The sequence below is a fragment of the Chaetodon auriga genome, chromosome 16, assembly GCF_051107435.1.
Source record: "Chaetodon auriga isolate fChaAug3 chromosome 16, fChaAug3.hap1, whole genome shotgun sequence".
NCBI lineage: Eukaryota > Metazoa > Chordata > Actinopteri > Chaetodontiformes > Chaetodontidae > Chaetodon > Chaetodon auriga.
In genome coordinates, this window is record NC_135089.1 from 19,182,519 (window position 1) to 19,209,828 (window position 27,310).

The 27,310-nt window shown below is 42.6% G+C and overlaps 1 protein-coding gene across 1 annotated transcript; it reads right to left on the reverse strand.

Annotated features, from left to right (window-relative positions):
- Positions 1-384: 384 nt before the first annotated feature.
- LOC143334703 (neurabin-2-like) lies at positions 385-25,927 on the reverse strand. The gene is made up of 15 exons (XM_076753623.1): positions 25,743-25,927; positions 18,203-18,607; positions 16,458-16,666; positions 16,022-16,378; positions 15,167-15,898; positions 7,472-7,604; positions 6,874-6,994; positions 5,346-5,450; positions 4,860-4,995; positions 2,841-2,984; positions 2,676-2,729; positions 2,371-2,502; positions 2,141-2,238; positions 1,958-2,054; positions 385-1,306 (listed from the first exon to the last, which is right to left on the reverse strand). Exons 2-15 carry the CDS (start codon positions 18,519-18,521, stop codon positions 1,253-1,255), a joined length of 2,691 nt encoding a protein of 896 aa, XP_076609738.1. The 5' UTR covers positions 18,522-18,607; positions 25,743-25,927; the 3' UTR covers positions 385-1,252.
- Between the last annotated feature and the right edge of the window lie 1,383 nt (positions 25,928-27,310).

Consider the following 27,310-nt stretch of genomic DNA (forward strand, 5'->3'; position numbering starts at 1 on the left):
ATGTAAACCCACAGATACTGTAGTAAACACCAACAAATATACACCATTAGAAGCTCTATAAGCACATAATAGACTATTCACACCCTGTTCGCCATTGATGCTGACAAAAAAGAGATGAAACAGACTGAATCTGGAATACGGAACTATTTCACCCTCCACAGCAAGACGTCGCCGTTCACTGATTACACTGCCTTACTCCCCGATATCAGACCCACTTCATTTCTTAAGCCATTTAAACACTTTTAAATACATGTATAGAATATATACAAACAGTATACCACCACAGTCCAGACCTCGCTTCTGCCTGATTCCTTCCATTGCTTGCAGAGTTAGGCTAGAAAAGAGAAACCAAAGGCTGGGGTGGGCGTTCTGTTTTTTTTTTTTCACAGTTCCTGTCACTGATGGGAAATTTGTCTGCCATCTTGTTTTATAGTTTTTATTACCTAACTATCAGCAGGTGGTGGCTATTTCCTTTTCAAAGTTTTTTTTTTGTTTGTTTTGTTATTCTTGTGTGTCACTACCGAGGTTCCACTTCAGAATATGTGTCGAGTCTTCAGGTGAAAAATGAGCTGTCCGTTTCTCCTGGTAGTTTTTGACTGGAATGATCAATGCCACTTGACAGGAAACACGTTAGTCCTCTTCGTAAGACTCCAGTCCAGTCCCAAACAAAGAAAACAACGAATGGTTCAACAACCACCTGGTTCAAAAGTAGTATAACGACAATCAAATGACGTTTGCCCCCTCCCGTTGGCTCTGTTTTGTTCAGCATTCATGCCCTCTGTCACTCCATAAAGCACTTTGTGACGAGCCGGTTTAATAAGAGCGCCTTTTTAAAATAAACTGGATTAAATAAAGACTCCTGGTGTTGTTGAAGAGAGGAGAAGCCAATGCAGATCACCCACAAATAGAGTACAGGTTGTTGAATGTGGTTTCTGTGTTGATTGCCAAGCCATTTGCCAGGAAGACACACAAGGAGGATTCTGGGTATTACAGAAGGTGCATTCTGGGATTGGTTACAGATGAACAGAGCTCTAAGCTGTTGGCAGATGTCAGATGAGAGGTTACTTCTTTCCTTTTTGTATGTCACCCTCCTCCTCCTCCTCCTCTCTTTCACAATTGTCATCCCTGTTATTCTTTTTACTACCTCTCCGTGCAGTAAATGGTTGATTGGAATAAAATACAGCCCAGGTCAGAATGAAGGCAGAGCTCCTCCTCTTCCAGTCACAAACAGGAGGTAGGAAGTAGCAGCAATCTAGGAGGGTTTGGGGGTCTTCAGGGCATCCACTTTGGTCTCCAGGTCTGTGATCTGAGGAAACAACAACATAAACTGTCATCACAATGATCCATACAATAACCATCAGCAGTTAAACACCACCGCACTGCCATTCTTGAGCTTCTCAGAGTCTTTTTAGGTTTTTTAAAAAGCAGTCTCTTGTTTCTGGGAAGACCACTGTAAGATTACCACAAACAGTCTCTATCACATTATGTTGCTCATCACGACCACGCATCTACCTGCACTGTAATTAAAAATGCAGGGCTCCAGGCAATACTTTGGCCAGACTCATTAAAAAAGAAGATGACGCACGCTGTCGTTGCCCCAGTTACACAGTGTTTTGGATGTAGACACCGGGGGAGGACTGGCAGGAACACATGGTCCTCATGGAGCTGTTAGCAGAGAGACAAGTTCTACTTGACCTATGATTTTTCATGGGACTGTATGAACCGCTTTCAATGAGTCAGTCTCCGAAACGCCTGTGAATCTGCGCTGAACGGAGGATTTGCAATGTGTAAAAATATGTGCAATGGATAAAAATAAGAGGACCAAAAGCGGGCCGAGGGTGGAGCCTTGGGGAACACCGCAGGTCACTGGGGCCACTCCAGAGGAACAGCTGACACAGCAAGACAGAACCCGTCACCTGAGAAGAGCAAATTCAGTTCAGGTGAATGTTTCACGAACCTTTTCCTGCAGATTGTCCGCCTCCTCCTTGTGTGTCGCCTCACTCTCTTCATGGGCTCGACGCTGAGCCGTCTCCTTCTTCAGGTACTCAATCTCCCTACAAAGCACACAGACACATTACATAAGGTTTGTGTGTCTTTTGCTCCTTGTCTCAAACCTTTAAATGTGTCCCTCCTTCCTTACTTCTGCTGGTACTCTTTAATCAGTCTCTTGGCTTTGCTGTATTTCCTCTCTAGTGTTTGGTACTGAGCCTGGGTTTCCTTCAGGTGTTCATCCACTGCCTGGAAACACACACACACACAGATTATAAACTCATTAGTCGATTGAGCTGTTCAGTGATGAAGAGAAACACTTTGTCCAAGTCATGGCTGATAGCTGCAGTCTTCCTTAATGTTTATTCTCTCATAAATTACCTTGCACAGGGACTGTGCCTCCATCCAATAGCCTTCCAGTTTCTCCATCCTCTCTTTACTGTCCCGGATGTTTTGCTCCAACTGAGCACACTCCATCCGCCAACGCAACTTATCCTGCTCTGCATGAGCCAGCTGGAGGTAAAGAGTGGGAGTGTGGCAGGAGGAGGTGGTATGTGGGAGGGAGAGCCAGCGTTAAGTCATCATTCAGCCAGCAAAGGAACTGATGTTATGCTAGTGTACATTCTCCACTGCAGTGTATTTTATTTCTGTGTGTCAAGAAGAGACTGTAAGTGAAGGGGTCTCACCTTCCTCTTTAACAGCTGGATCTCCGCCTGGGTTACTGCATGTTTGATCTGGAGCTGCAGACAGAGAGAGATGGACAGGGTATGACAACAACAATGAATTAAGACAAAAAGAATACACAAAAACACAATTCTGTTCGGGATTCAAGCAGTGAAAATCACACATACCTCCTTGAATTTGTGGGCCAGCTTCTCAGGGTCCAGCTCCATAGGAGACAACATGTCCTGGTTCTCAGCCAGGTCGAAAACCTCAATGGAGTTTGGAAACACTGGACTCATCTCCTCCTCCTCATCTGTTGCATACTCACCTGTCTGCAAGTAAACGATGGGGAAAAATGAAGATAAAAATATTACATTTGTAAATGTGTTGGGTCCAGCAGCCTGTTAGCTTGGCTTAGCCTAGCCTAAAGACTGGAAACAGCTGGCCTGGCGCAGTCCAAAGGTTAACAAAGGCCACCTGCCAGCACCTCTAAAGATCACTAATTTCCATATTTTTGTTTAATCTGTACAAAAACTGGAATCTAGATGACAAGTTGTGGTTTTAAGGGGGCTTACAGCTGCTTAGTGAACTTTAGAGGTGCTTGTATGTGGATTTTGTTATGTTTGGTCACTTTCCTGTTTTTGAACTACACTAAGCTAACCAGCTGCTACTGTTGTTTCATATTTACTGAACAGACAAGAGAGCAGTACCAAGAAAGGAAATGAGCATATCTCCCCAAGTTTTCCTGAGACAATCTATTTAAAATGCCACTTGCAGATCATAGTGATACAGAGTTTGCTTCTTTCTCTCCTCACAAGTTGCTGTATAATTCCATTTGGAGCACTGTGTGTCATATAAAACGGTGGAAAAGGCAACCAGCCTGGAGCAGAGCACATCAGGATGAAATTAGAAATTAAGTGAATTAAGTGAAGGACCAATAAGTGTCACAGTTCAGACTCAAGCATCTGAAATCAAATGCAGCCCCGGCCTGTAACTGTCTTCCACTAAAAGGATTCACACCATCGATAACCTGCTGATCATTTGTCTTCTTCTCCTCTTCCGCTGTACAAAGTAAGTTAGCTTCACATTAAGCTACAACCACCATGTATTTCCAGGGTGAGAACAACATTACTGCTGTCATAAATGCATTAAACAAAAAGTAGTGTTGCACGTCATATATCTTTGTGTTGTTTTAAACATCTAAGCTTCAAGATATCTCACCATGGACACACTCTTGACATATTCAATGGTAGCTGCACCCCGCTGATGAGGACTGATGGCAACTTACAGTCATCACTTTAATCACACTAGACAGCCTAATTTACTGTTTAGTTATGCGGTAATTACAGGGAGGATTTACATTCAGCCCTTTGACCACAGTGTTATGGAGAACAAAGTGTGCCACTGATATAATTAAATACTTTTTGAATAGCTAATTGTGATTTGTTTTTATTGACACAGAGTTTTTACACACTTCAGTTATTGCTGGAGTCTGTTACCTTCTCTGACCACAAGGTGGAGAAACTGGACTGAATTTGAATCTACAGGCCACGTGGTGGCACACAGACCGACATTTTGTCGCACACACACACACACACACACACACACACACACACACACACAGTCTGTTTCCAGGACACTGCACTGAGTTTCATTCATTTCCTGCAGATTTAGCGTAACCATAACCACTACTTGCCTAAGCCTAACCCTTACCTTAACCTTAACCTCAAACTAACCTCACCTTAACCTTAATCCAAGTCTTTCTTCAACCTGAAATTTGATGATTTACATTATAGGGACCTGCATATTGCTGCCAAAAGGACAGCAACAGGGGTCCCCTCAGGTACAGGTACAGGTTTATGTCTCCATGACATGAGTAATACATGTGCAACACACGCATGCACGCACGCACCACAATGTAAGACTCCTTTTTCCTTCTTCATCCGTTCACCTCACTCTTGTTCTTGTATCCCTCTTTTGATTTCCTGCAGCTAACAAAGCCTCATAAGCGGACAGAGCAACATTAACTGAAGATGTTCTGAGTTAATAAATGTGGCTTCAGAGAACCAGCTTTAGACGCGCACACTGGGGCACCTGGGGAGGCAGTATGAGTGATCAGATGACTGTATTTGTTCATTTTGAGATGTTCCAGAAGACAAGGCTGTAGCTTCCTATATGTGTGTGTGTGTGTCAGTCAAAGCACGTACCTCTTCATCATCGTCCATGTACTGTTTGTATCTCTGCTCCATCATCTCTCTCTGCCACCTCTCCTGCTCCAGAGTCTGCTGGATCAGCTGAGCCACTTCACTCTGCTCTCCCGGTTTCTCCCGACCAATCACAAACCTGGAAAGCATTCAAAATCTGTCAGTCGAGTTAATCACCTCAGAAACATGCAATCAGAAATCTGAGCAATTCAAGCACACACACCAACTGCAAACCTGAAAAAGACCCACATGCACACACACGAAAACACTCAAATGCACGAAACAAATGCAAGAAAAGTTCACACTCCAACAACTGCAAACATACTGTAAAATCCACCCATCACAAACCTGAGAATTTTATCCCATGCCAACCAAAAACCTGAAATACATGTCATTTGTATCACAAATATGCCAAAAAATACTGACTATGTTCTAAGTGTGTATTTGCAGGTCAGAGAGATTATGAGTGTGTGTATGTGTGTGTCAGACCTGACGGTGCCGCTGGTGTTGCGGAGAACAGAGGCAGCGAGGCTCTGAGTGACGCCAACCAGGCTGGTTCCATCAACCTCCACGATCAGATCATTCACCTGGATCCTGCGCACACACACACACACACACACACACACACACACACACACACACACAGAACATATTGCATGTGTGAAAACAGACAGAGACAGAGGACCATGGCCACCCCACAGCCTTTACTTCATCCTCACTGTACATCATTTCAGTGTTTTTCCCTCATTCTCCCCTGTTCTGTTACACTATTGCTCATTTCATTTCTTACTCTATTATATCATCTTTGCATTATTTATAGACAAATCCAGTGGCTGATGTGTGTGTTGCACTCTCCAGCGCAGCCGCCATCACTGCTGTGGCAGAGAGGATTTTAACACACATTAAACCGACAGTGAAAGCAGAGATGTTTGGGCTGTTTGCCCCCTCTGACAGATGAAAGCAGTCTGTGTCAATGTAGATGTTTTTCAGTCTCTAAATACTAATCTGAAATTGGCTATGACACAGGCTTTGGGAAAAAATAACAATAACATACGGCCGCTTCTGTCAGTGCAGTGTGGAGTTAGCTAATTAAACGTAGCAGGAATTACTTGCTAGCTTATGATTTAACTCATCAGACTCCATGTTTCCCTGCTTTCCTTGGTTCTTTGTCAGCAAGCTGCTGTTAATGCAAACGAAATGTGAGGATTTAATAATAATGGAGATTTAGGATTTAGCAGAGGCTCGTGGCTTTTAGGTAAAATTTTTCCCAAAGTCACAGTTTGTTGATGGAGCAGCTGATGACAGCACAGGATGATCAAAATGTGCCTTAATGTCTGTTAAAACTAGACTAAATGTTGTTGAAAATGTTATGTTTTGTTACTTTAATGGGATTTGATGACTATTTTTCTAACGTTCAACTGGTTCAACAGGATCTGCTGGAGAGTTTTCATGGCTGAAGGACTTAGAAAGTGAAAGCCTTTATGTACATTATGGTGCTACACGTGGGTTTGTAAGTGAGATTTCACTGCAGTTATGGTATCTGGTGCAACACTTCTGCCTACAACCGGACTCAATGTTACATTTTTCTGTGTATTTTTCATTCAACTGCATTTCACTGTGCTATCCTACGATGTATAATAATAATATAAAAAAAGAAACACCTTGAACCTTGAAATGTGTATTTATCCACAGCTGAAAATAGTCGCCAACAAATCCACTATTTAATCCTGTTTGAGAAACATTTGGTAAAAACCACAGTGGCCAGCTGTCTTAGCTTAAAACAACTGTACATAGTCACATACTACATAGTTAAATTACTGTATATAGTTGCATAGGAACAGATCTGAGAGCTGCTGACACAGTGGGGAAATAGTGACAGTCTGGCTTGCACGTTGGTGGTTTTGGTCTTTTCACGAGATTCGTTGAAAAGAAACAGATAATAGAGCTTCTCTACTCGGAGTCATGGGTGAGACACATTGATAAAGACAGACGCATAAAGGGCAGGTGGACAGGGTACCTGCCGTCTCTCTGCGCAGCTCCACCCTCGGTCACTGTCTTAACAAAGATCCCCAGTTTCTCCAGACCCATATCAGCTCCTGCACCCATCCCGATGATGCTGATACCCAGACCATCACTGTCTGAGACACACACACACACACACAGAGACATAATGTAAGTATTATCAAAATAATGACATGACTGAATTGTATCTTTATAGATATGGTGGCATTAGTTAAACACGTTACAGCCATACAGTTACACCAACTGATTTGAAGTATGAGGTGACAAAGCAATAAAACATATTTATCCTTATTCAATGCTTTTATGTCAGTATTACAGCTATAATACTGTGCTGAGAGCAGCCGTCACGGATGGTTGCTGGTTCCAATCCATTACCTCTAGAATTACTAGGTGCTAATTAGGCTAATCTGCGCTAAATGTAATCCCATAAGGGGATAATGGAGATGCTAGCAGACAGCGTATGTCCACCACCCTGCCAGTTATCATGTGCACGTGTGTGAGTGTGTGTAGTTACATAAGAGGCTTGACTGAGTGACTCTCAATGATTGTAGAGGTGTGTGTGTGTGTGTGTGTGTGTGCGAGTGTGTTTGTACCTTTCTCCAGCTCCACAGGAAACAGGTCCAGTTTCTCGACTCTTTTCTCCAGCTCGTACTCGGCTGAGGCTGCCATGGGGTCAACGTCATCATTGCGGCGATCGTAGTCTTCGTTAGAGTAGGTGGTGAAGACCTACACACAGGGGAAAGGTCAAAGGTCAAAATATAACCACAGCCATATGTTTAACAACTACTTCAAAAAGGTATAAAAGCTTTTCGAGCAACCTTTTAGGGATTTTTGTGTTCATGCTGCCATATTTACAATCTATTTTTATAGAATGGGGGTTGACAAAATATCAGAAACACAAGCACAATGCAATAGAATCCAAAATCTCTCTAAAACACTTTCAACAACAATTGAGCATTGGAACATTCATTAAGCGAGGATTTATTTGGATTAGATTCAGCTAAGTGTACCTAACAAACTGACGGCTGAGGGTTTGTAAATCTCACATGGGGAAATGTCTGTGAGTTTATATATACTGTACACGAAACATTTTTTTTGTGTACATATGTACATCATCCACAATAAGTCTCTATTACTTTAAAAAGACGCTTTGTGTCCACGTTTGAAATGACATGCCCTTGTTCTAATTAATGATAATAATCCATCTGATTCTAACCACTACATCTTTGAAAGAGTAGAATTGGACTTTAAAGTCTTCGCCCGGCCGGTCTGCACCTGTGCTAACTCTGATTCCACCACCCTTAACACTAATGTAGAGGAATACAGGAAACACGCATAGATATCATCATTTTACAGAACTCTGCAACATTTTCCTCTTCCTTTCATAGGAAAAAACCCCTCCCCCTCTTTAAAAGGTCAGCAGCATCTGTCTCCCCGGTGACCATATCCATTATCACGTGGTGTCGTTTCCGTGGCAACCACAAGCATGTGCCCAGCCTGAGTTTGGCACTGGCACTGACCCGCTCTCTCTCTGTGCCTGTCTGGCAGATATGCTAATTAGTGTGTGAGAGACAACATACAGAGAGACAAGCCAAAGGCTTTTATGTGTAGGAGGTGCTGGTTACAGTATTATTTACATTCCCCTGAATGTTCAAGACTGAGGGACACACACACACACACACACACACACACACACACACACACACACATTCTGACACAAACAGGGTCAGAGGGCGTGATTGTTAAACTGTTTCCTGTCGTCACATTTCCTTCCTGTTGAGTAACTTTAAAGCAGTGTGTGCCCATGAAGCTTCAGAGCGTTCCCTGTACACGTGACAAACACACAGTCTGTCTTGCCACATGAAAACACAACAATACACAAAGAACTGCAAACTGGTGGAACAACAACATGTCGTGTGCAACACGCCTACTGACAAGAACCACCTCACTAAAACCTGTGCAGCAATAACGTCTTTGACATAAACAACAGGAACAGCAACAATATAAATGATCCAAAAATTAACCAACAGCACAGCAAACATAACACACACACACACACACACACACACACACAAAAATATCTCAAAACCTCAACATTTAACCAGCATATGAGCTCATAAAATGTACTATTTAAACTGAGCAGCTGCATGCTGATAGCTAATATCATGTTTTGAGATTAAATGGGTACACAGTGATTTAGTAATGCATCTCCATGCAGTTGAGGGATTTAAAGTGACCTATTGAAAAAAAAAAAAGAACAGAATGATCAAAATCAAATCAGCAGAGGCTGAGACACAGTGACTTTTAGCCCTTAGTTTAGCTCTCACTCAAAAAAACTCTAAATCCTACAAATCCCACAATGCAGTCTGATAGAATCTTTCCTTTTCCCCTCCGGCTGGCAAATGCCAATGTCTTTCAAACTGCACAGCTTCAGTCTGTAACACAGGCTTCTTGTTATAAAGTCAGGCTGAGATAACCCTGATCCTTCTCAGACGTGACAAAGCTCCTGCAGAGCCACATTTGTCAAATCTTAAACCACCGTTTTCACAGCCAAAGTAGCATTCAACATGACAATTCATTTATTTGGAAAATGAAGGGAGTGCCTCTTTAAGCTTTTATCAGGTATATTATCAGTATATATCACATTATATAATGTATAACATAGAAATCCGATATATTGCTATATATTAATCATGAGTCTCAATATACTAAGTTATTATTTTAAGGTGTATGCAGTATTTGGCACCTTTAATATATTATTACAACAATAATATGCTTTTTAGTTTGGTAGTGTGGGTCAGCTCATGGGATGCTCTGGAGCAAATGCTCTCTTGAATGACAGCCTCCGCATAATCTGACCAATCGCGAGCCACCTGCTACTACACTGGATGAAAGCCAAGCCACAGAGAAGTCCCGCAGGAAGCAGGGTAGACCTTCAACACAACGCTGCGCGCTCTCTCTGCCTTTGTGCTGCTTTGTTTGAAGCCGTGGGTCGCGTCTTAACCGAAGGCCGCTTTAAATTACACCCACTAAACATGCCAAAGAAAAGTCAGTTGAAATTCAGTCACATCACTCGTTGAAATTCGGGAGACGTGGGTAATGTGGGAGACCAAAAAACACTATGAAGCTAAAACAGGAGCAAACAAACAAACTGATCTCATCACTCGCTGCTAATCCATGTTGGCTGAGGAGTGTGCTACGCCACTCTGAACTGCATACACACACACACACACACACACACACACACACACACACACACACATACGATAGCTCGACATTTTGGTTGTTGTTGACTGTTGTTTTTACACTTTACCTTTAGGCTAGGCTAAGCTAAGCTAGCCAGCTGCTGGCTTCATCTAAAAATTTACCAAAGAGACATGACAGTGGCCTTGACAGAAGAAAGTCAATAACCTTATATCCCAAAATGCCAACATTGAATGATGTGTAGAGCTTAAACGAACACTTGATGAATCAAATTAGTAAACTGACACAAATATAACTGGAAACTATTTTGTTAATCAATCATGTGTTTAGTTCCAGTTTCTCAAATATGAGGACTTGCTGCTTCTATTTCTCAAACTGTAATAACTCGAACAACTTTGCTTCTTGGACTTCTGGTTGGACGAAACAAGCCATTTGATGACATCACCTTGAACTTTCGGAAATTGTGCTGGGTGTGTATCATGATTTCCTGACACTTCACAGAGCTGTTCGTGCTGGAGATGAAGAGAGGCTGAAAGCCCTCTAAACCTCTCTCCAAACATGGCGTTAACGCTTTCAATCAGGATCAGGAGCATCCCTTCACTTGACTTTTGGCTCAGACCAGATGTCTTCTCTGATAAGAATCACAAAGTGGAGCTTTGTTTTGGCAATCAGTTTTCCCAACCTTTGTGTGTGTCAATGTGTGTGTGTGTGTGTGTGTGTGTGTGTGTGTGTGTGTGTGTGTGTGTGTACACATGTGCATTTTCAAGGAAAACAAACACACCCTGCCACATTCCAGCTGACTTACAGAGGTAGCCTTGTATATGACTCTGCAGAGTGTCAGTAAAAGTGAAACAGCAACCTGGCTGCTCCACCAGCTTTCCTACACCCTGGGGTTAATCATTTCCTATCCATTCCCATGACACTGTGCTCATGTGATAGCACAATAGGCCATCATCTAGAACTCTGAAATAAGTTTCTGAACAGTGTGTAATTGCACGGCATGTCTGTTGGAAGATCAAATGTGGAGGTAACTTCACAAAATGACACGGTGTCTGAACGCTCCTGGCTCACTTTTTACTTGATGAAGTAGCTCGTGATGAGAGAATTACCAACCAGTTTTGAAAATGAACAACACCGAACATGTCCGGGCAGTGAGTCTCTTGGCTGCCTTTATTCCCTGCAGCATAGCACCTCTCTGAACGTGTGAGAAAAGTTACTGGGTCAAATCCCAGCAAAGCAGGACAGCCATTATGTCGCCTTCTGTTGTAGGGCTCCATTCACACCACATGCTGTTAAACATTATGGAGGCCAGGGTGTAAATCTGTCCTCCATAAAATATGAATTTGCAGTCATGTGCAGAGTAACTACAGTCTATAGTCCAATTCTGCTGGTTTTGACTAAACTGAGGAGTCACTGGTGTTCTTGTACTGCACTTGCAGAAAATACCTGAATAAGCACTTCAAGGTCTGTGTATTTCATGTCCCTGCCGTACCAACAAGGGAACAAGTGGTGTGTCTGGCAGTGGAAGCAGACAGGATGCTGATGCCCACAGTCAGGAACAACTCAGGAACATCGTGCTTCAAGCTGCTCCCCCTTTGCGCCCTTTGGCTGAAGTGTCCTTCTGAACCACATAAATAACATGTACTCTGTTCTGCGTATTACTAGCTGCATCCTTGCCACTGCTGTTATTCTTAAAAATGTAATTGTGAGAATGTCTGCCAAGGTATGGTTCAAAAGGATGTAATATACAGTAACTGTCCTCAGCGTTCATTTCTTTTAGTGACCTTAAAGAGCTGATTATAAATTCTGCACCAGTTGTTGTATAAATAATTTACTTACTATATAGTTAGTTTATAATGTACATTACACTAACTGTTTTGTTCTCAGTTCATTCATTAATAGGTTAGTATGGCATTAGTAGTGTAATATCCAGAATGAGGGCCTTCTGCACTCTGAACTATGCTAATGTTACTTTTTATGCTAATGTTGCTTTTTTGCTAACATTGCTTTTTATACTAACGTTACTTGTGCGAGGTGGGTTTGAGCTTTTAACTCATGCTACGTGTTGTGTTTTTTTTGGGAGGAGGGACACAACCAGATCATGTCTCAATACCTTCAAGACCTACGCTAACCCAGCTGACGTCCGTGCTGATGACTAACTTCATGTATTCTGGGTTAGCGTCATCACCGCTAATGGCCTCCAGCTCTCATGGTAACTAGGGAGAGCGAGCAGACGTGTGGCTTGTAGACTAGAAATGTTCAAAAAGTAAGGATGAGAGTCACATACAAAGGCACTTATAAACAAGAATTTTTCCGGAACAAGTTGTTTCATTTCTAAAGAATTTCCTTAAATACAGTTTTCTACCTCCACACTGCGTACACATCCTCATTTGTCTGTAAGAAGGAAATCTGTCAATAACTTTGTTGCTTCAACTATGAAAACTGATTTTCTCACATCACATTTCATAAGCTGGAACTCAGTGTAGTCTTATGCTGATTGTGTTTAGGTAAAAGCGCAGCTGTGAAATGAATCTTTTTAGCTGTTGCACATTGTGAACAGTGGCAGAACCCTCTAAAGAGATGAGACAGAGCAGCTGAAGGAGGTGCCTTTGTGGAGCTAGTTCCAAAGCAGTAACCAGCAAACAGCTGAGTCACTATGACTGAAATGTCCAGCAGCCAATTCTTACACTTTATCTCCAATAAATACATTGTCTATATCATTTATTACCGTTGCAATTAAACACATTTCATAGGTTTTCTATAGCCTACAATTTTTTTAGAGGTGTCTATTGTGTACGTATGTCAGGACATATATATATATATATATATATGATTTCATATGATGCCAGCATCAGATGGAATGTGGACTGTGCAGCAGTGATCAGAAAACATCAGACTGGGACAACTGAGATGATTGGGGATTGTGTGCTTGCTTTATGATGTTAAACTCAACGGTTTTCCGAATCTGCGAACAGGTGGTTTGCACATCAGTGGCAGATGCTGGTCAGACAGGATTCGCTCGGCAGCTAAGTGTAACAGTTACCTTCGTAGTAGACCAGGCTGCCTCAGGCCACAGCCCTACTTTTAGCTGCACTGTGGCTAAAGAGGTCAGTGGTTAAATGTTTGAAGGTCCAAGGAAATGTAAAGAATTCCTTTTTGATCTGACGCCCAGCCTGAAATAAAACACGTTCCTCCTCCTGATCCTCTACCGCCTGCATAAGTGGACATGACCGAGCAGGAAAAGTGATCCTCAGTCGACTATTATGTAGTCTTTGTCCTGCCTAACAACATTCATCTCTGCCTAAACATCCTGCATTTCACTACAAAGACTGCTCTATCTTATATCCTGCTCTTATCTGTTCAGTTGCATGTTAAATTATCATGTTATTCTCTATGGTATGTCATTCAATCGTCTCTCTCACAGACAAGGTATGTCGTCTTCATGTGACAGCTACATCACAGCACGTTGAGACATGTTTCACAGCCCATGGAGCTCTACCAGCTGGCTGTCGCAGTTGGGGGGGCGGGGTTGTGGGCTGGTGGAAGAGCAAGCAATCCAGCATAGAAAAGTGCTTCTTTTACATCAAGATCTACATTCAAACACACAGTTTGAGCAAGAGTCAGCAGGAAATCCTGTGGTGAAATCAAAGAGATGAAATTCCCCTCTGTGTGTGTTCAAGGAGGAGGAAGTCAGTCCGTCTCTTCAATCATTTCTATACTCTCTGCATTTCTTCTTTTAGTTTCCATGGTTCCGTGCACACACACACACACACACACACACACACACACACACACACACACACACACACAAACACATCTTTATGAGGGCCTTCACTGAATCCATTCAGTTTCTTTTTTGTCCTGTTTCATTATTTGATCACCAAATAGCAACGATTCTACGCTCAGAACCTTTATCAAACAACTAAAGCCAGTATTTCAAGGTCTGTCATTAAGCCTGCAATAATTGATTCAACCTGGCAATAACATACTATCAGTGGTGGAAAGTACTGACATACATTTACTGAAGTACTGTACTTAAGTCCAATTTTGAGACACTTGTTCTTTACTACAGTATTTTCATTCTACTGCTGCTACTACTACTACTTTATTCTTCTATTCACAACATTTCAGAGACAAATATTGAACTTTTTACTCCACAACATTTATTTGATAACTTCAGTTACTAGTTACTTTGCAGATTCAGATTGTTAGTACTAAATATGAAATCAACAATTAAATCAGGATGCATTATTTAGGATGCATTAGGATGCACTTAGCTGCCGAGCAGTATATAAAGTAATTACAATTAGATCTTTAACAGCTGCAAGATTGATGTGGTTCAAGCATATTTTCATGGTAGTACATTTATACTTGTACTCAAGTAAGATTTTGAATGTAGGACTTGCTACAGACATGTCTCCCCTGCAGTATTTCTACTTTTACTTATGTAAAGTGTCTGAATACTTCCTTCACCACAGCATGCTATCACCTTATAAAAACACACTGGCAAACAGTTACCTGTTCACACATTAGCATTTTGTATCTACCTGATAAATGTAAGTTCAATATTGACTTTCCCTTTGGCTCTGTTTTGGTCTCCACCAACTCCTGAGACAAATATTTGTTTTTTTAACAGCGACTTTGCTACGCTCACAAGCTGATTGTTACTTGGTGCCTGTGGACTGAAAGGCTGCGGACTGAAAACCAAAACAATGAGCTGAATGATGCTGCCAATGCTGCCAAGACCTGAGGTGAACGGCGAAGATATAGATATGGATAGATTTATATATGTTGTCAATTTAAACATATCAACTGTTATAATTACAATATTTTTTGAAATATTGTTTTGCTGTATTGCTTCACAGGTTTACTACTGCTGGACCTTCAGTCTACTTTAAAGGAAGTGGCAACCACTATGATTGAATGCTGAAGCCAAAGAAGTGTCACAGGGAGTTCCTCTTACGGCTGCTCAGTACTGGCTCCAATGAAACTGGCAGCACTGACATCAACTGGGTAACTTCCAAATCTACAAATGCAACATTTTTTACAGTTCAGAGCCTTTCATCCAACAAAAACTCACTCACCTTGATCGGCCCAGTGCTGAATCGAATCTTCCTACTGGGTGGCACAGGCTCCTCTTCCTCAGGGAGGCCCGGGATCTCGGAGCAGCTGGTCTCTGGCTGATACGCCTCCTCATCTTCCTCATCCTCCTCATCATCTAGCTGGCTGCCTCCGGAGTCCTCCTCCCCAAGCCCGCTGTATGCACTGATATCTACCAGATCCCCCTCCGAGTAATCGTCCTTCCTCGAGCCATCATCATCATTCTCCTCATCCTCCTTCTCCTCCTTTTCCTCATCTCTCTCCTCAGAGTCTTCTCCTTTCTCCTCTGAGGAGGGAGAGGAACCTGGAGACTCTTTTTCTCCGTTTTCCAGTGAGGCATGAACCTCGGCCTGCACCAGCCTGGCTCCGGCCTCAGACCCTGTGGAGCCGTCCTGCTCATCAGCTTGTGGTCCCCGCTCAGGGGCCACTGTACTTGAGCCCCTGGCTTCAGTTTCTGTTGGCTGGACCACCGACTCCTGTTTGACCTCCGAAGAGGAAGATGAGGACGTGACAGCCACTGAGGAGGATGAGGAGTAGGAGGAGTTGGAGAGCTGGTCTCCTGACTGTACAAAGCCGTCTTTCTCCTCACTGGGTATCACTCCTGCTAAGCTCCTTTGTTGAGATCCTGTCGCATCTGGTAGTACTGCTGCCTGGGTGTTCACAGTTCCTGCTGCCACGTCTGCATGGTCCTCCTTCCCTGGAGGTATCACCTTCACCTGAAAGAGGGAGACAAGGACAAGGAGAGCTCATCTAATCATGTACTTTCCTTCAACCAGCTTAGTTACTTATACCATAGTTGTTGTTTTTTTTTTTTTTTCATTTAACCAAATTCTTCTCACCTTCCTTCCACCAGCTTCTGCTCTGGCTGGAGGTTTGGGCTTTGGAGCTAGGGCAGGACCTGACCGACGCTGGGGGAGGTAGAGATTGTTTTGTGATTCGCCCTTCTCGAACACGGCACTGAGCTGGCTGACGGTGGGGCTGATGGCCTCACCGGGCCCGATTGTTGCTGCAGCAGCAGGAACTGTAGTGGGAGCTGGAGTGGGAGCGGGAGCGGGAACGGGAGCAGGGGGGTCATCCAACCGGTCCAAAGCCTCCGTAGATCCGTTAAAGCGGGCCACAACATCGAGGCGGCTGTCCTGGAAGCCAGAAGCCCGCTCTTTCTTCAGCAAGATCCGGTTGGTGGCAGCTTGCTTCTCCTGGAGGAGACAATAGTCAGTCAGTCAAAGAGTCTTGAATCAGAATCAGACACACAAGTAAAACAAAGAGCTTTCTGACCTGTAGAGTCCGCTGTTCAAAGATCCTCCTGGTCTCCTGGAGCTTGGACAGGCCCAGAGAAGAACCACCACCCTCTCCACCTGGTTTAGAGTCAAAACGGTTGACCCTCTCTGAGACTGTGGCCCCAAGTTTGAGCAGGGCGCTGTGGTCCACGTTCTCGTTCAGGCTGGATGCCCTCGGCAGGGACAGTTTCACAGCCTGGTCTTTACCTGCCAATGACAGGAAAGTTAATTAGACCAACGGTTAAGAGCAAAAAAAGAAAGAGGGAAAGAGAAGAAATCCAGTTTCACACAACGTAGGTCTTATTGTTCCCAGATCAGCAATTACTTCAGTGAGTCCAAATGTATCATAGCTAATAGAGATTGCCAAAAATATGAGAATAAAGCCCAGGTAGTAGTAAACCAGATCATTTCTGTTAGTGAATGACAGCTTTGTGTATTTTTTTAATAGCACACAATATCACAGTATTAATTTAATCAAAGGCAGAGAACTGAGGTATTTCCTACTGAATAAATGAGGTGATGTTTGTGAAAACCTCTTAAGTGGGTTTCTTCATGCTAATTTGGAAACAGCTGAAACAGTAATTAACAATCAGCTTTCTTTACTTCAACCAGGGCCAGGGGTTAATTAAAGAGGTTTCAAAATAAAAAAAAAACATACATTACTCTCTAGCTTCATTTACTTTGACCTGAGAAAACCACAAAGGCTAATTAATTATTACCAAAAGAAAACTGGTCCTCAGTATTATGTTCATTGTGTTTCATTCATTGCACAACATTTAAAGATATTTTCCATATTTGTCACTCTGTGGTCAGCAAATGAAACTAAAAAGTGTTGAAGATGGCATCAGCTGTAACATACGCTAACATTAGCTTGCTAATGTTAGCATCCTCACCAGTAGATAATCCATGTAGAGCACATGGAAATACAGAAACAGCATTGTTCTTGAATTGCAGAGGATTGTGGACCAATCAAACAGTACTTTGACAAGCCTAATGCACATATAATGTCTGGACTAATGTTTGGCTGGGTTAGCTGCGTGCAAATTTTCCCAAATCCAACACAGCAGAACAGACTTGTGAAGGCATAACCTGCTGTAACCCCACCATATAATGTACTTAGCCAATGACACATTAACTCTTTGTGTTGGAAGCAGGGGCGGGGCTCGCGGACAGGCAAGCCAGGCAGTTGCTTGGAGCCCTCAGCCACTAGGGGGGCCTCGGCCACTTATTTACAACAACAATTATTGATAGGCCTGGGCTTTCAGGGACCTCACTTTGAGAACCACTAATCTATTTTTTCAGTTTTCACCTCAAATGTCCTGGAAATTGTGCATTTATGTGTGCAAAAACCAAATTTTTGTGGCGTGCATGGGTGGGTTGGGGGCCCCAGGGATTTCTTGCTTGGAGCCCCAAGAGACCCTAGCAATGCCACTGGTTGGAAGTGCCAGGTAAACTTTTTAGTCACACATGCTAACATTGCAGCTAACATGAGAGCAGATACACATTGTTCACTCTAGTCCTTACAATGTGTTTTTGGTTTTGGAAACACTAAAAAAAGATAAAAGCCACAACAAACTCTTGAATATCACTCTTATTACAGCCCATGCACACCACTTCAGCACTACCAAGGTTGAAGTTGAATATGAGGAATCAAAATGTAAGTTGTGGGTGGCCAAATGGGTACAACAGTTGTTCTTATTATTATTGTTATTATTCCAAAATCTAACTACTGAGATGATTTACCTATCATTTTGGCTCCTTCCTCGTCATCACCAGGAGACTGCATCTGCATGAACATGTTCTTGATGCGGTGAACATTTGATCCATATTTCCGGCCCCTCCCGGTTGGGCGGGGCAGAGGAGCGGGCTTTGAGGGAGGGTCAGAGCCTCCATTGGCGGCATTGTTGAGGTGGTCAGTGGCCTTTTTGAGGGCCGCCAGCCCCGCCTGGTAGGCGTTGCGGTGGGGCGAGGGACTCCTCAGGTTTGAGCTTCCGCTTCCCCCACTGCTGCCACCGGAGGTCCCGTTGCCCCCCGTGGCCGACGGGGGCTCAGTCTTCATCATGTTTGGTAAATCAGATGCCCCCTGGTGAACAGCAGGTTAGCAGGGATGAGGACGGCAGCATCCTGGAGCTGTTTGACATTCACCTCCTGAATCGCACACAGACAAAGAGACAGATCGATCAGTTTTATTTGTAATGAATCATTTTCTATGACATCAATCAATGATAACAGACACCCAAGATGAGTCACCATGACCCACAGCATGGTCATCAAGCTTTCTCCTTAGACTAATATGCAACCACGAAACCCAAAGCATTCTATTTTTGATGATATGAAACAGAAATAAACACGTACATTTTAGTTTCTGTAAACCTGGAAACAGCAAGCCTTTGCTTTTACTGCTGAAATGATTGATCGACCAATCAATGCTGTGTTCTCTGTTTTATATTAATGTGGGGTCTGGACTATTGCTTGGACCAAACAAGCACTGAAGACATCACATGCACTTGGAATTTGTGGTAGCCATGTCACTGTTTTCTGGCAAAACAACTCAATGAGTAATGACATCATTGTCAGAATAATTTGTCAAGAAAATAATTTTTTCGTTGTTAATAACTTTTAGTTTCTGGTCTATTTGATCCCAAAAGTAAACAGATCAATCTAGATTAGATTAGAGAAGAGTGGAAAAACTAGAGAAGAGAAACCAGCTGATTCTGGCCAGAGGTCATGGTAACACAAGCCAGAGCTTGAAACAATGACTTGTTCAAACCAGTGAGGTTTTCTCCACAGCTCTCTGTTCTGCTGCAGGGACACTGTCCATGCAGCTAATCATCACATGCAATGCTACTCATTTCACTTTTTTGATTGTGATCCCAAATGGCCGTAACGAACAATTATTATTTTGTCCAAGAATAGTAAAGAAAAGGAGAAAAAAATCCCATCAGAAGTTCCAGGAGACAAAGGCGATGTCTTCATATGTCTAGTTTTGCCCAACCGACAGCCCAAAACCCAAAGATGTTCCATTTACAGTGATATGGAACAGAGAAAAGCACCAAATCCTCACATTCAAGAAGCTACAAAAAGTGAATATTTAGCATTTTGGCTTGATTAATCAACTGTTGCATTGTCATATTTGTTGCTAATTAATTTTCCACCAACCAACTGATGAATTAATGGCTCTTGTGAACATAATATGCATTCAAAATAAGATTTAACTTTGATATACAGTGACCTTAACGCTAACACAGTCCTCCTCTGAGCTGTTTTTGACCTATTAACTTTAAAACTGACAATTTTCTAAAAAAAATTAAAAAATAAAATAAATAATTAACTAAAAAAAATAAAAAAAAAATAAAAATTAAACAAAAAACAAAATAAAATAATAATAATAAATTTGGGGGCCATTCACATCTTCATTTCATTTAGAAATCTCACAGCAGAGTTGTGGTTTTTTCATGGTTTCTGTCAACCACCAGGCTCCACCAAATGATGATGTCATCAGGGTTGTCCTGGTTTGGTTTGAGACTTTTTTCAATTTCTTTCCATTACAGCCCTGACAAAAGACAATAATAAGCAGCTTTAGACTTAAAGTCAGTTCATCTCTGCCGCTGCTGAGTCAACATTGATCTTTTTTTCTTTTTTTCTTTTTTTTTTTTTTTTAAATCTCTCTCTTGTCCCAACTTTATGGGCACCAAATTGCCCAAGTACAACTGTCAGAAAGTTTTTCATCAAAAATGCTGAATATTGACCAACTTCAGCTCCTCAAATGTGATTATCAGCTGATTTTCATAGCCTCCTATGATTGTACACTGAATGCCTTTGGGTTTTGTACTGCTGGTTGAATGAAACTAGCTGTCCCAATAGGTTAAGATGGGCTTTAGGAAATTGTCATGGGCAGTCTTCCCCGTTTTATATTGATTAATCAAATGAGAAAATGACTGTCGGATAATCTATAATGAGCATAATCAGGAGACAACCTTGTTGGGTTTAGACTTTGATTACAAATAATGGTGTATAAACGGAAAATGACCAAATCTATTGCCCATCGTTACATCAAATAGTACAACAACTGCTTCACTGTGTATTTTAGTAACACCCACATGGTGCTCCAGGAGCTGTCAAAATAATCCAATTAAAACGATGACGCACTGTGACCTCACGTGTCTTTATGCTGCTGCTCTGAATGCCAAACTTATTTTGAGACAAAGTCAGCTCATGCATACAGAACACTGCCCTGCTCCCCAGATATCAAACTGTTTGCTCATGATCACAAACTCATTTACTGGCTGATTGCATTTTGCAGTTTGAGCTGTCAGATATTTCATCAAGCTTGATTGCGAGTTGTGCATCTTATGACAACAGCAATGAGACCAGACTTGTGATACGCACACAATGACCAGATTGGTTCCCTGGATCTCATAAAGCTTTGATAATAACAATAAAAAAATAATTTTCAAATGATACATATGAGCAAAAATAAAACTACTAACTTGAAATCAATTTCAGCAGTTAAATCAACAGAAAATTTCAAGAAAATGTTGGTTTCGACATGATAATTTGATAGTTCAATGACTTCGGCCGCTTTCAGCTTCCATCTTTCAGAGGATGACTGTGCTCTAATTAGCTCAATCATCACTTAAAATTCTCAAATTACTTTGTGTTCTTGGCTAGCAGTCTGACTTTTGATGATTTTTGATTGCAAATTTAGCACACAAACTATTATTTACAGAACAATATGTGATGGGCAGTGTTCGATTATTTCCCAACACTTTGGGAAATAATCTTATTTGTTTTTTTGGGGTGTCAGCTGAGAAGATACCACTCTGTATGGTACTATAAGTATGAAGCTACAGTCACCAGCTAGTTAGCTTAGCAAAACCAATGGAAACAGGGAAACAGCAAGCCTGACTCTGTCCAAATGTAAAAATTCTCTAGTTCATCTATAAAAACATTAAAATTAATTGTTTAATTTGTACAAAAACCAAGGTATAAAACTGGCATATTGTGGTTTTATGAAGGGACAGGACCCTGGGACATACGTTAATTAACGGTCTTTAGAGCTAGTTAACTGTTCCCCTGTTTCCAGTCTATGTGCTAGCTACATATTTAGCATCCAGATGAGAGTGGTAACTATCTTCTCATCTATCTCTTAAGAAGAAAACAAATACCTCCTAAATTGTTTTCTCCTCTAATGGAGCACTACTGAAATGGGAACTCAATAATGGTAATGTAACAATGGTAACTTTTTAAAGAGGTAATGTGTTTTACAGTCTGGAATAACCACACAGATGTGAATACATAGTAGGTGTGGATGATTAGCACGAGCAGCGATAGCCCATGCAGCCAAACTAACAAAAAACAAGCACCACTTGCAGAAACACAAACTTCATCATCATGAAATTCACTTTGTGCTGCAGCCCCACATCCAACAGCTGATCTCTGGGAAGCACAACACCACAGCAAGGAGGCCTGAGCACCATATCAATAAAACAAGGATCTCCCACTTTAAATATCAGAAGAAAAAGAAATGGGTTTTGCAACTCCGACGATTACTTAATCAAATGTGGGGCGAGCCAGAGACACATTTTTCCAACAGACTCAGACAGTGGGATCCGTGTGAAAAATCACAGCCGAGGTGTGAAGATTCATACTGACTGTTTAAGTTATTGTGACAATGATACATCGTGCACTTCCTTTGACTCAAACACTCCTCAAAACAAACACAATGTGAAGTAGTTTGATAGAGCACAGCCTTGTAATTTGTTTCTTTGAGTCCAAACATGCCAAATACTCAACTCAAATTTTCCACCACGGTTTAGACCAAAGAGACTCAAATTAGGGTGCCCCACAACAGCTTTGTGTGATGTGATCATCAGACCGGGCGCCAGGATGAAGTGACGGACGGGACGGTTAAAAACTGTGAGGGGGCCCTTTTAACACAAAATGAAATTCACTGATTTAACCTTGCAACAGCCTCGGGAAGGCTAGACAGCAGCAACACAAGGCTAATGATTCAAAATTCCTACACGCTATAAACAGCACTGTCCATGATCCTGAAACAACAGCCAAGCGACACTCACATGCAACTCAGCCAATAATTTTGTAGTTTTTGCTAGTTTCCTCAGATGCTAGCAGCTCTGCAACGCTGTACTTCAGCACAGTAGCACTTTGAGCTAAATGCTAACGTCAGCATGCTAACATGCACACAATGACAGTGCTAAAAATAATTAGCACTGGCACTGGTCATTAGCTCTGCAGGTATTTTGTTTTTAAGAACTGAGTTGATGGTGCTTAACGTCACCACAGCTATGAGATTCATCCTGAGGGAAATCATGAGTATCTGTATCGAATCTGATGGCAGTTCCCCCAAACGTGTTTAAGATGTTGTACGTAATGTCAAACTCATGGTGGTGCGAGAGGATAAAGTCAGGGGTCAAAGGTGACCAAAAGTTCATCCAGCAGAATGCTGTCTTATAAGACAAAGCAAACGCTCACAATTACTGATTATCTAAACAGTTGGAGCTTAATGTTCTGGCAGATGTCTTAACGTTTCAGCTTTAACTTAAACCCTCACTTTCAACTACTCTTAAGAGCTACTCGAAGGTTTGACAAGCAAGCCTCCACTCATTCATCCCAGTCGCTGCTAGTGCAAACACTGAGCGGCAATGTGCTGGGACATGCATCTGAAGCTAAAGAGGACAGAACATGTTGGATCGTGCTGCTGTTTGTGTGTCAGTTTACATCCTTTCCCATGGCAACGCTAACAAACTAGATGCTGGTTGAACATTGTGTTGTTACAGAACGAAACCCTTTAGGAAGACAAAGCCGAAGTGGATGGAAAGACTCTTTATGTTCCTGCCTCGACCCACACTGACTGCAGACGGCACAGCTGACCACGATGCCACTAAAACACACACACACACACACACACACACACACACACACACACACACACACACCACTGTGACCACAGTATGTCTTGTGACACTGTCTTGCCAAATAGTAGATTCTTACACACTGATCATGTGAACTTAAGTGAGCAAATCCAATGTAAAGCAGATAATCTTGACAAATGCCTCTAGAAACACTCACACGCACACACACATACACACACACACGCGCACACACAAACCTACTGTAATACTGCTCCTGGCCTTTTTCCTGTTGGTGGCTCCTAGTCTAACTGATAAAAACACGCCTTTCACACACACCTGAAAAGCACGACAAAAACAAATAAAAACATAACTCCGTCTCAGCGTGACGGACCATCCACGTCTTCTTTGTTGCTGTTCCTGCCAGTTAAGAAAAAATAGCTCAGCACAGCATGAGCATCAGCCCACATTTCATTTACGCTCCCAGTCTTTCTTTGCCTCCTGCTACCCCTAATCTTTTGCGGTTTGGGGTTGCTTCCTGTCATTGGGTTCTTTTGGTTGTTCTGTTTGAGATTGGGGACGTCCTCAAGCATCTTGGAGCCATTATTAGCTGAGTGGCATCATTCTCATCAGGCCACAGAAACCCTAAACAGTACCAAAAACTACTTAGAGGAGGATGCAGTGCACATTTAAAGGGTAATCAAGAGCAGAATACACTATGCTGTGATCCCAGGCATGAGCATCCCGGTCTTTGATTTGCCTCTGTTCCTCTGGTCCGCCTCTAACACTACAATCACTTCTGTCCATACTGACTTATCTATCTTGCAACCAGATTCCAATGCATTGTGTTTACTCAGAGCTACCGTCCTCCTCCCACGCATGTTACACACACGCTGTCTCAGTCAGGTCAATATCATCTAAAATAAAAACATCACGGCTCAACTACTGCCTGCCTGCACCAATAATCCTCAGCATATGGAGGTAAATGACTATTGACTTATGGATTTCCCCTTGGAGATAAATACAGTATCCATCTATCTACTTATAACCTATTGATGGGAGGTCCCTGAGCAGCCCCTCCCTTCACTAAATACAGGCTACACCACACAAACAGCACAGCCTGTGTTTTTCTAAATGACATGTGTGAAGTGTTTGGCTCGTATGGCAAAGATGACCTTGTCTCATCCTATACTGTACCACTGAGGACTGGAGCTCTGTGCAGCCACTCACATCTGTCTCTGTTTGTGTGTGTGTGTGTGTGTGTGTGTGTATTCTTCAATGTGGTCAACACAGTCTATGAGGCAGAGCCAGACACTGCAGCCACTGCTGTAGATGCTTCTGCACCGAGATGGGAATATGCTGCCCGTTCAGACATGAGTAATAAGTCCTTAAGTCTCCATGCCTGCACAGCATCTCTGTATCTCTGCGTGTCTATGTGCGTCACGCACAGTGTCCAACAGAAGGCACATTATGGCAACTACAATGACTCCATCTATTCACACACAATCCCTGCATCTGTAGAGGAGACTCCCAGGATTGGCCTAGTGCAACGGTTCAATCTGGCACACACACACTGCGTGCTCCTGCTGTTGCTGCTGGCTACAGAGAGGCTTTGTTGGCATACCCGACATATGCTGCTGCTCCGGACTTCCTTCCAAAAACGTAGCCTTTATTGTGGCGTTGCTTTGGGAGCAAACACGAATCCTTGCCAAGTTAAATCTAGCCGCTCCTGTGAATCACTACGAACCACTTGTTAATTCGGCGTGCGTGTTCTGTGCTAATACACAGAACAGCATTTACTACACTTAAAAGGTCAACTATTATCTGTGGTTCGAGAGTTCTCCCCCTTTCTCCCTATCCGTCAAAATACTCCAGAGCGGAAGGCTGCGTGCACTGTGCTCGCGCTTTAAGATGGGGTTTTAATTTGAATTAAACAGTGTTTAATAAATTACTCATGCGCCGAAGTCGCCAGAAAACCTCTTTATATTCAGAGAAATCTTAGCTTACATCCTTACAGGTGTTTACTTGAGCATGTAAGCACGGGAAATAAAAACTGCAGGATTTGTAAAGGAGTTCGGCGTCAGCTTCTCTCTACGAGGCGAGAAGGCGGTTGTGGTATTCCGGATGTTTTTCCAGCCTTGATCTACCCCGTCGTTAAAATCCAGCACACACAGACACTATCGCTGATCAGTTACAGATGCGTCTGTGTTAAAACGTGTCACCGGCCGGGTTTCGAGCCGCAGGCGGACGGACGGGAGGCCCTGCTGGGTGTCTGTCTGCTGCGCTGCGTCGCTTCCTTCCTGCAGCCTCTCCTCTTTCACAAGCAAACGACAGATTTTAACGCGGCCTCAACCACATTAACGCGGGGACTGTCTCGCGCTCTGTGCGCCGCTCCGCTCCTTCAATCATACCTTATGTTCCAGTGTGTCGGAAGCAGCCCGGTGCCCGTTAGGATCCGTAGTGGAGACGGTCCATTGTCCTGCTGCTGCTGAGCGCTGTGAGCAAACAGACTGAGCGCCTGCCTCCCCTCTGCTCCTCCCTCTCCTCCTCCCTATCATCACTTTCCTCCATCCCTCACTCTCTCCTCCGCACCCCTGCTCCTGCGTCCTTTCCCTCATCCTTCCCTGTCCTCTCCCACTTTCTCCCCTCTCATTTCCTCCCACCTCTCTCCTTTTTTTTTGCCTTCATACCCCTCTCCTCCACTCTATCAGTCTACCCCACAGCCTTCTCCATCATCTCCTCCTCCTTCTTATTCCTCCTCATCCTCGTCCCTCTTTGTCATCAGGTGCGTTAGAGGTTGTTCTCAGGATCATTTTAAACATTTTTGCCTCTTTGGTTAATCCACTGACAGACTGTAGGATGTCCTTTACTGACATTAAGGAATTTGAACAACAAGCAACAGCCAGCTGGCTTCATACACCCAGCATACTATGACTCACTGTTTGAACTGACTGGTTTCTTATTTTGGTGGCTGGTTGACTTTTACAAGCTGTTTGGCAGCTCAGTGCAAGAAGTCCATTTACATCATGGAGATGCAGCGACCTCTACTGGCCAAATCGGCTTCAACACAATGTGTTGACCGTCAGTACAGTGGAGTGAGAATAACAGATGTGGTAAAAGCTGAATTACAAAGAATAAACTGAAATCTGTCGAGTACTGTCAGTTCACTCCACTGCATTTATGTGACAGCTTTAGTTGTTAGTTACAGATTGAGGCTTTTCTTAAAAACACATGATAGGCCTCTTTGGTTTGGGACATGAGGTGTTCGCAGTTCCACCAGAGACATTTCCCTCTAAGCTTCTCTGATGGTTTACCCCCCAAAAGGTAAAATTATCCAGTTTTTCACAACAAAAGCAAAGATGTAAGAAGTGTCCCAAAGAAGAATACTTGTGTGGTAAAACATTTTTATCTCATAACGATCCCTAAGATTCATCTCAAGGCCCTGAGGTCAGATGATATAGAGTTATGGTCGAGGTGGAGTTAAAACTAGCTCTACCTCGACCAGTGACAACTGCAATATGCTGCTTAAGCACCAATAATAATAATCATGATATATGTAGAGTATCAGTCACAGGGGACAGTTTTCTGTAGATTTACTCACTCTTTTGACACTTTCAGTGAATCTAGCTGATAATGCCTCTGTACTCTTACTTACATATGAATTTAAATGTGGGACTTATATTTGTGATGGTGCAGTTTCACATGACGTTGTTGGTATTTTTACTTAAGTAAAAGATTTTAATACTTCTTCCACCATCTTAGCGCCTTCATCTGTGGACAGGCCTAAACATTGAACACCTTGCTTTATATTTTGCTTTTGATTTGAGGTTGGGTTTTTAGAAACGCTGACATAAACTGTGTTTATTCTTTGCTTTTGTCACACAATTGATTCACCTGACAGACGACAGATGGCACCGGTGTCAAAATATGAAACTAACTGAACTGATACACTATGTCAACATGTATACAATGCATGAGA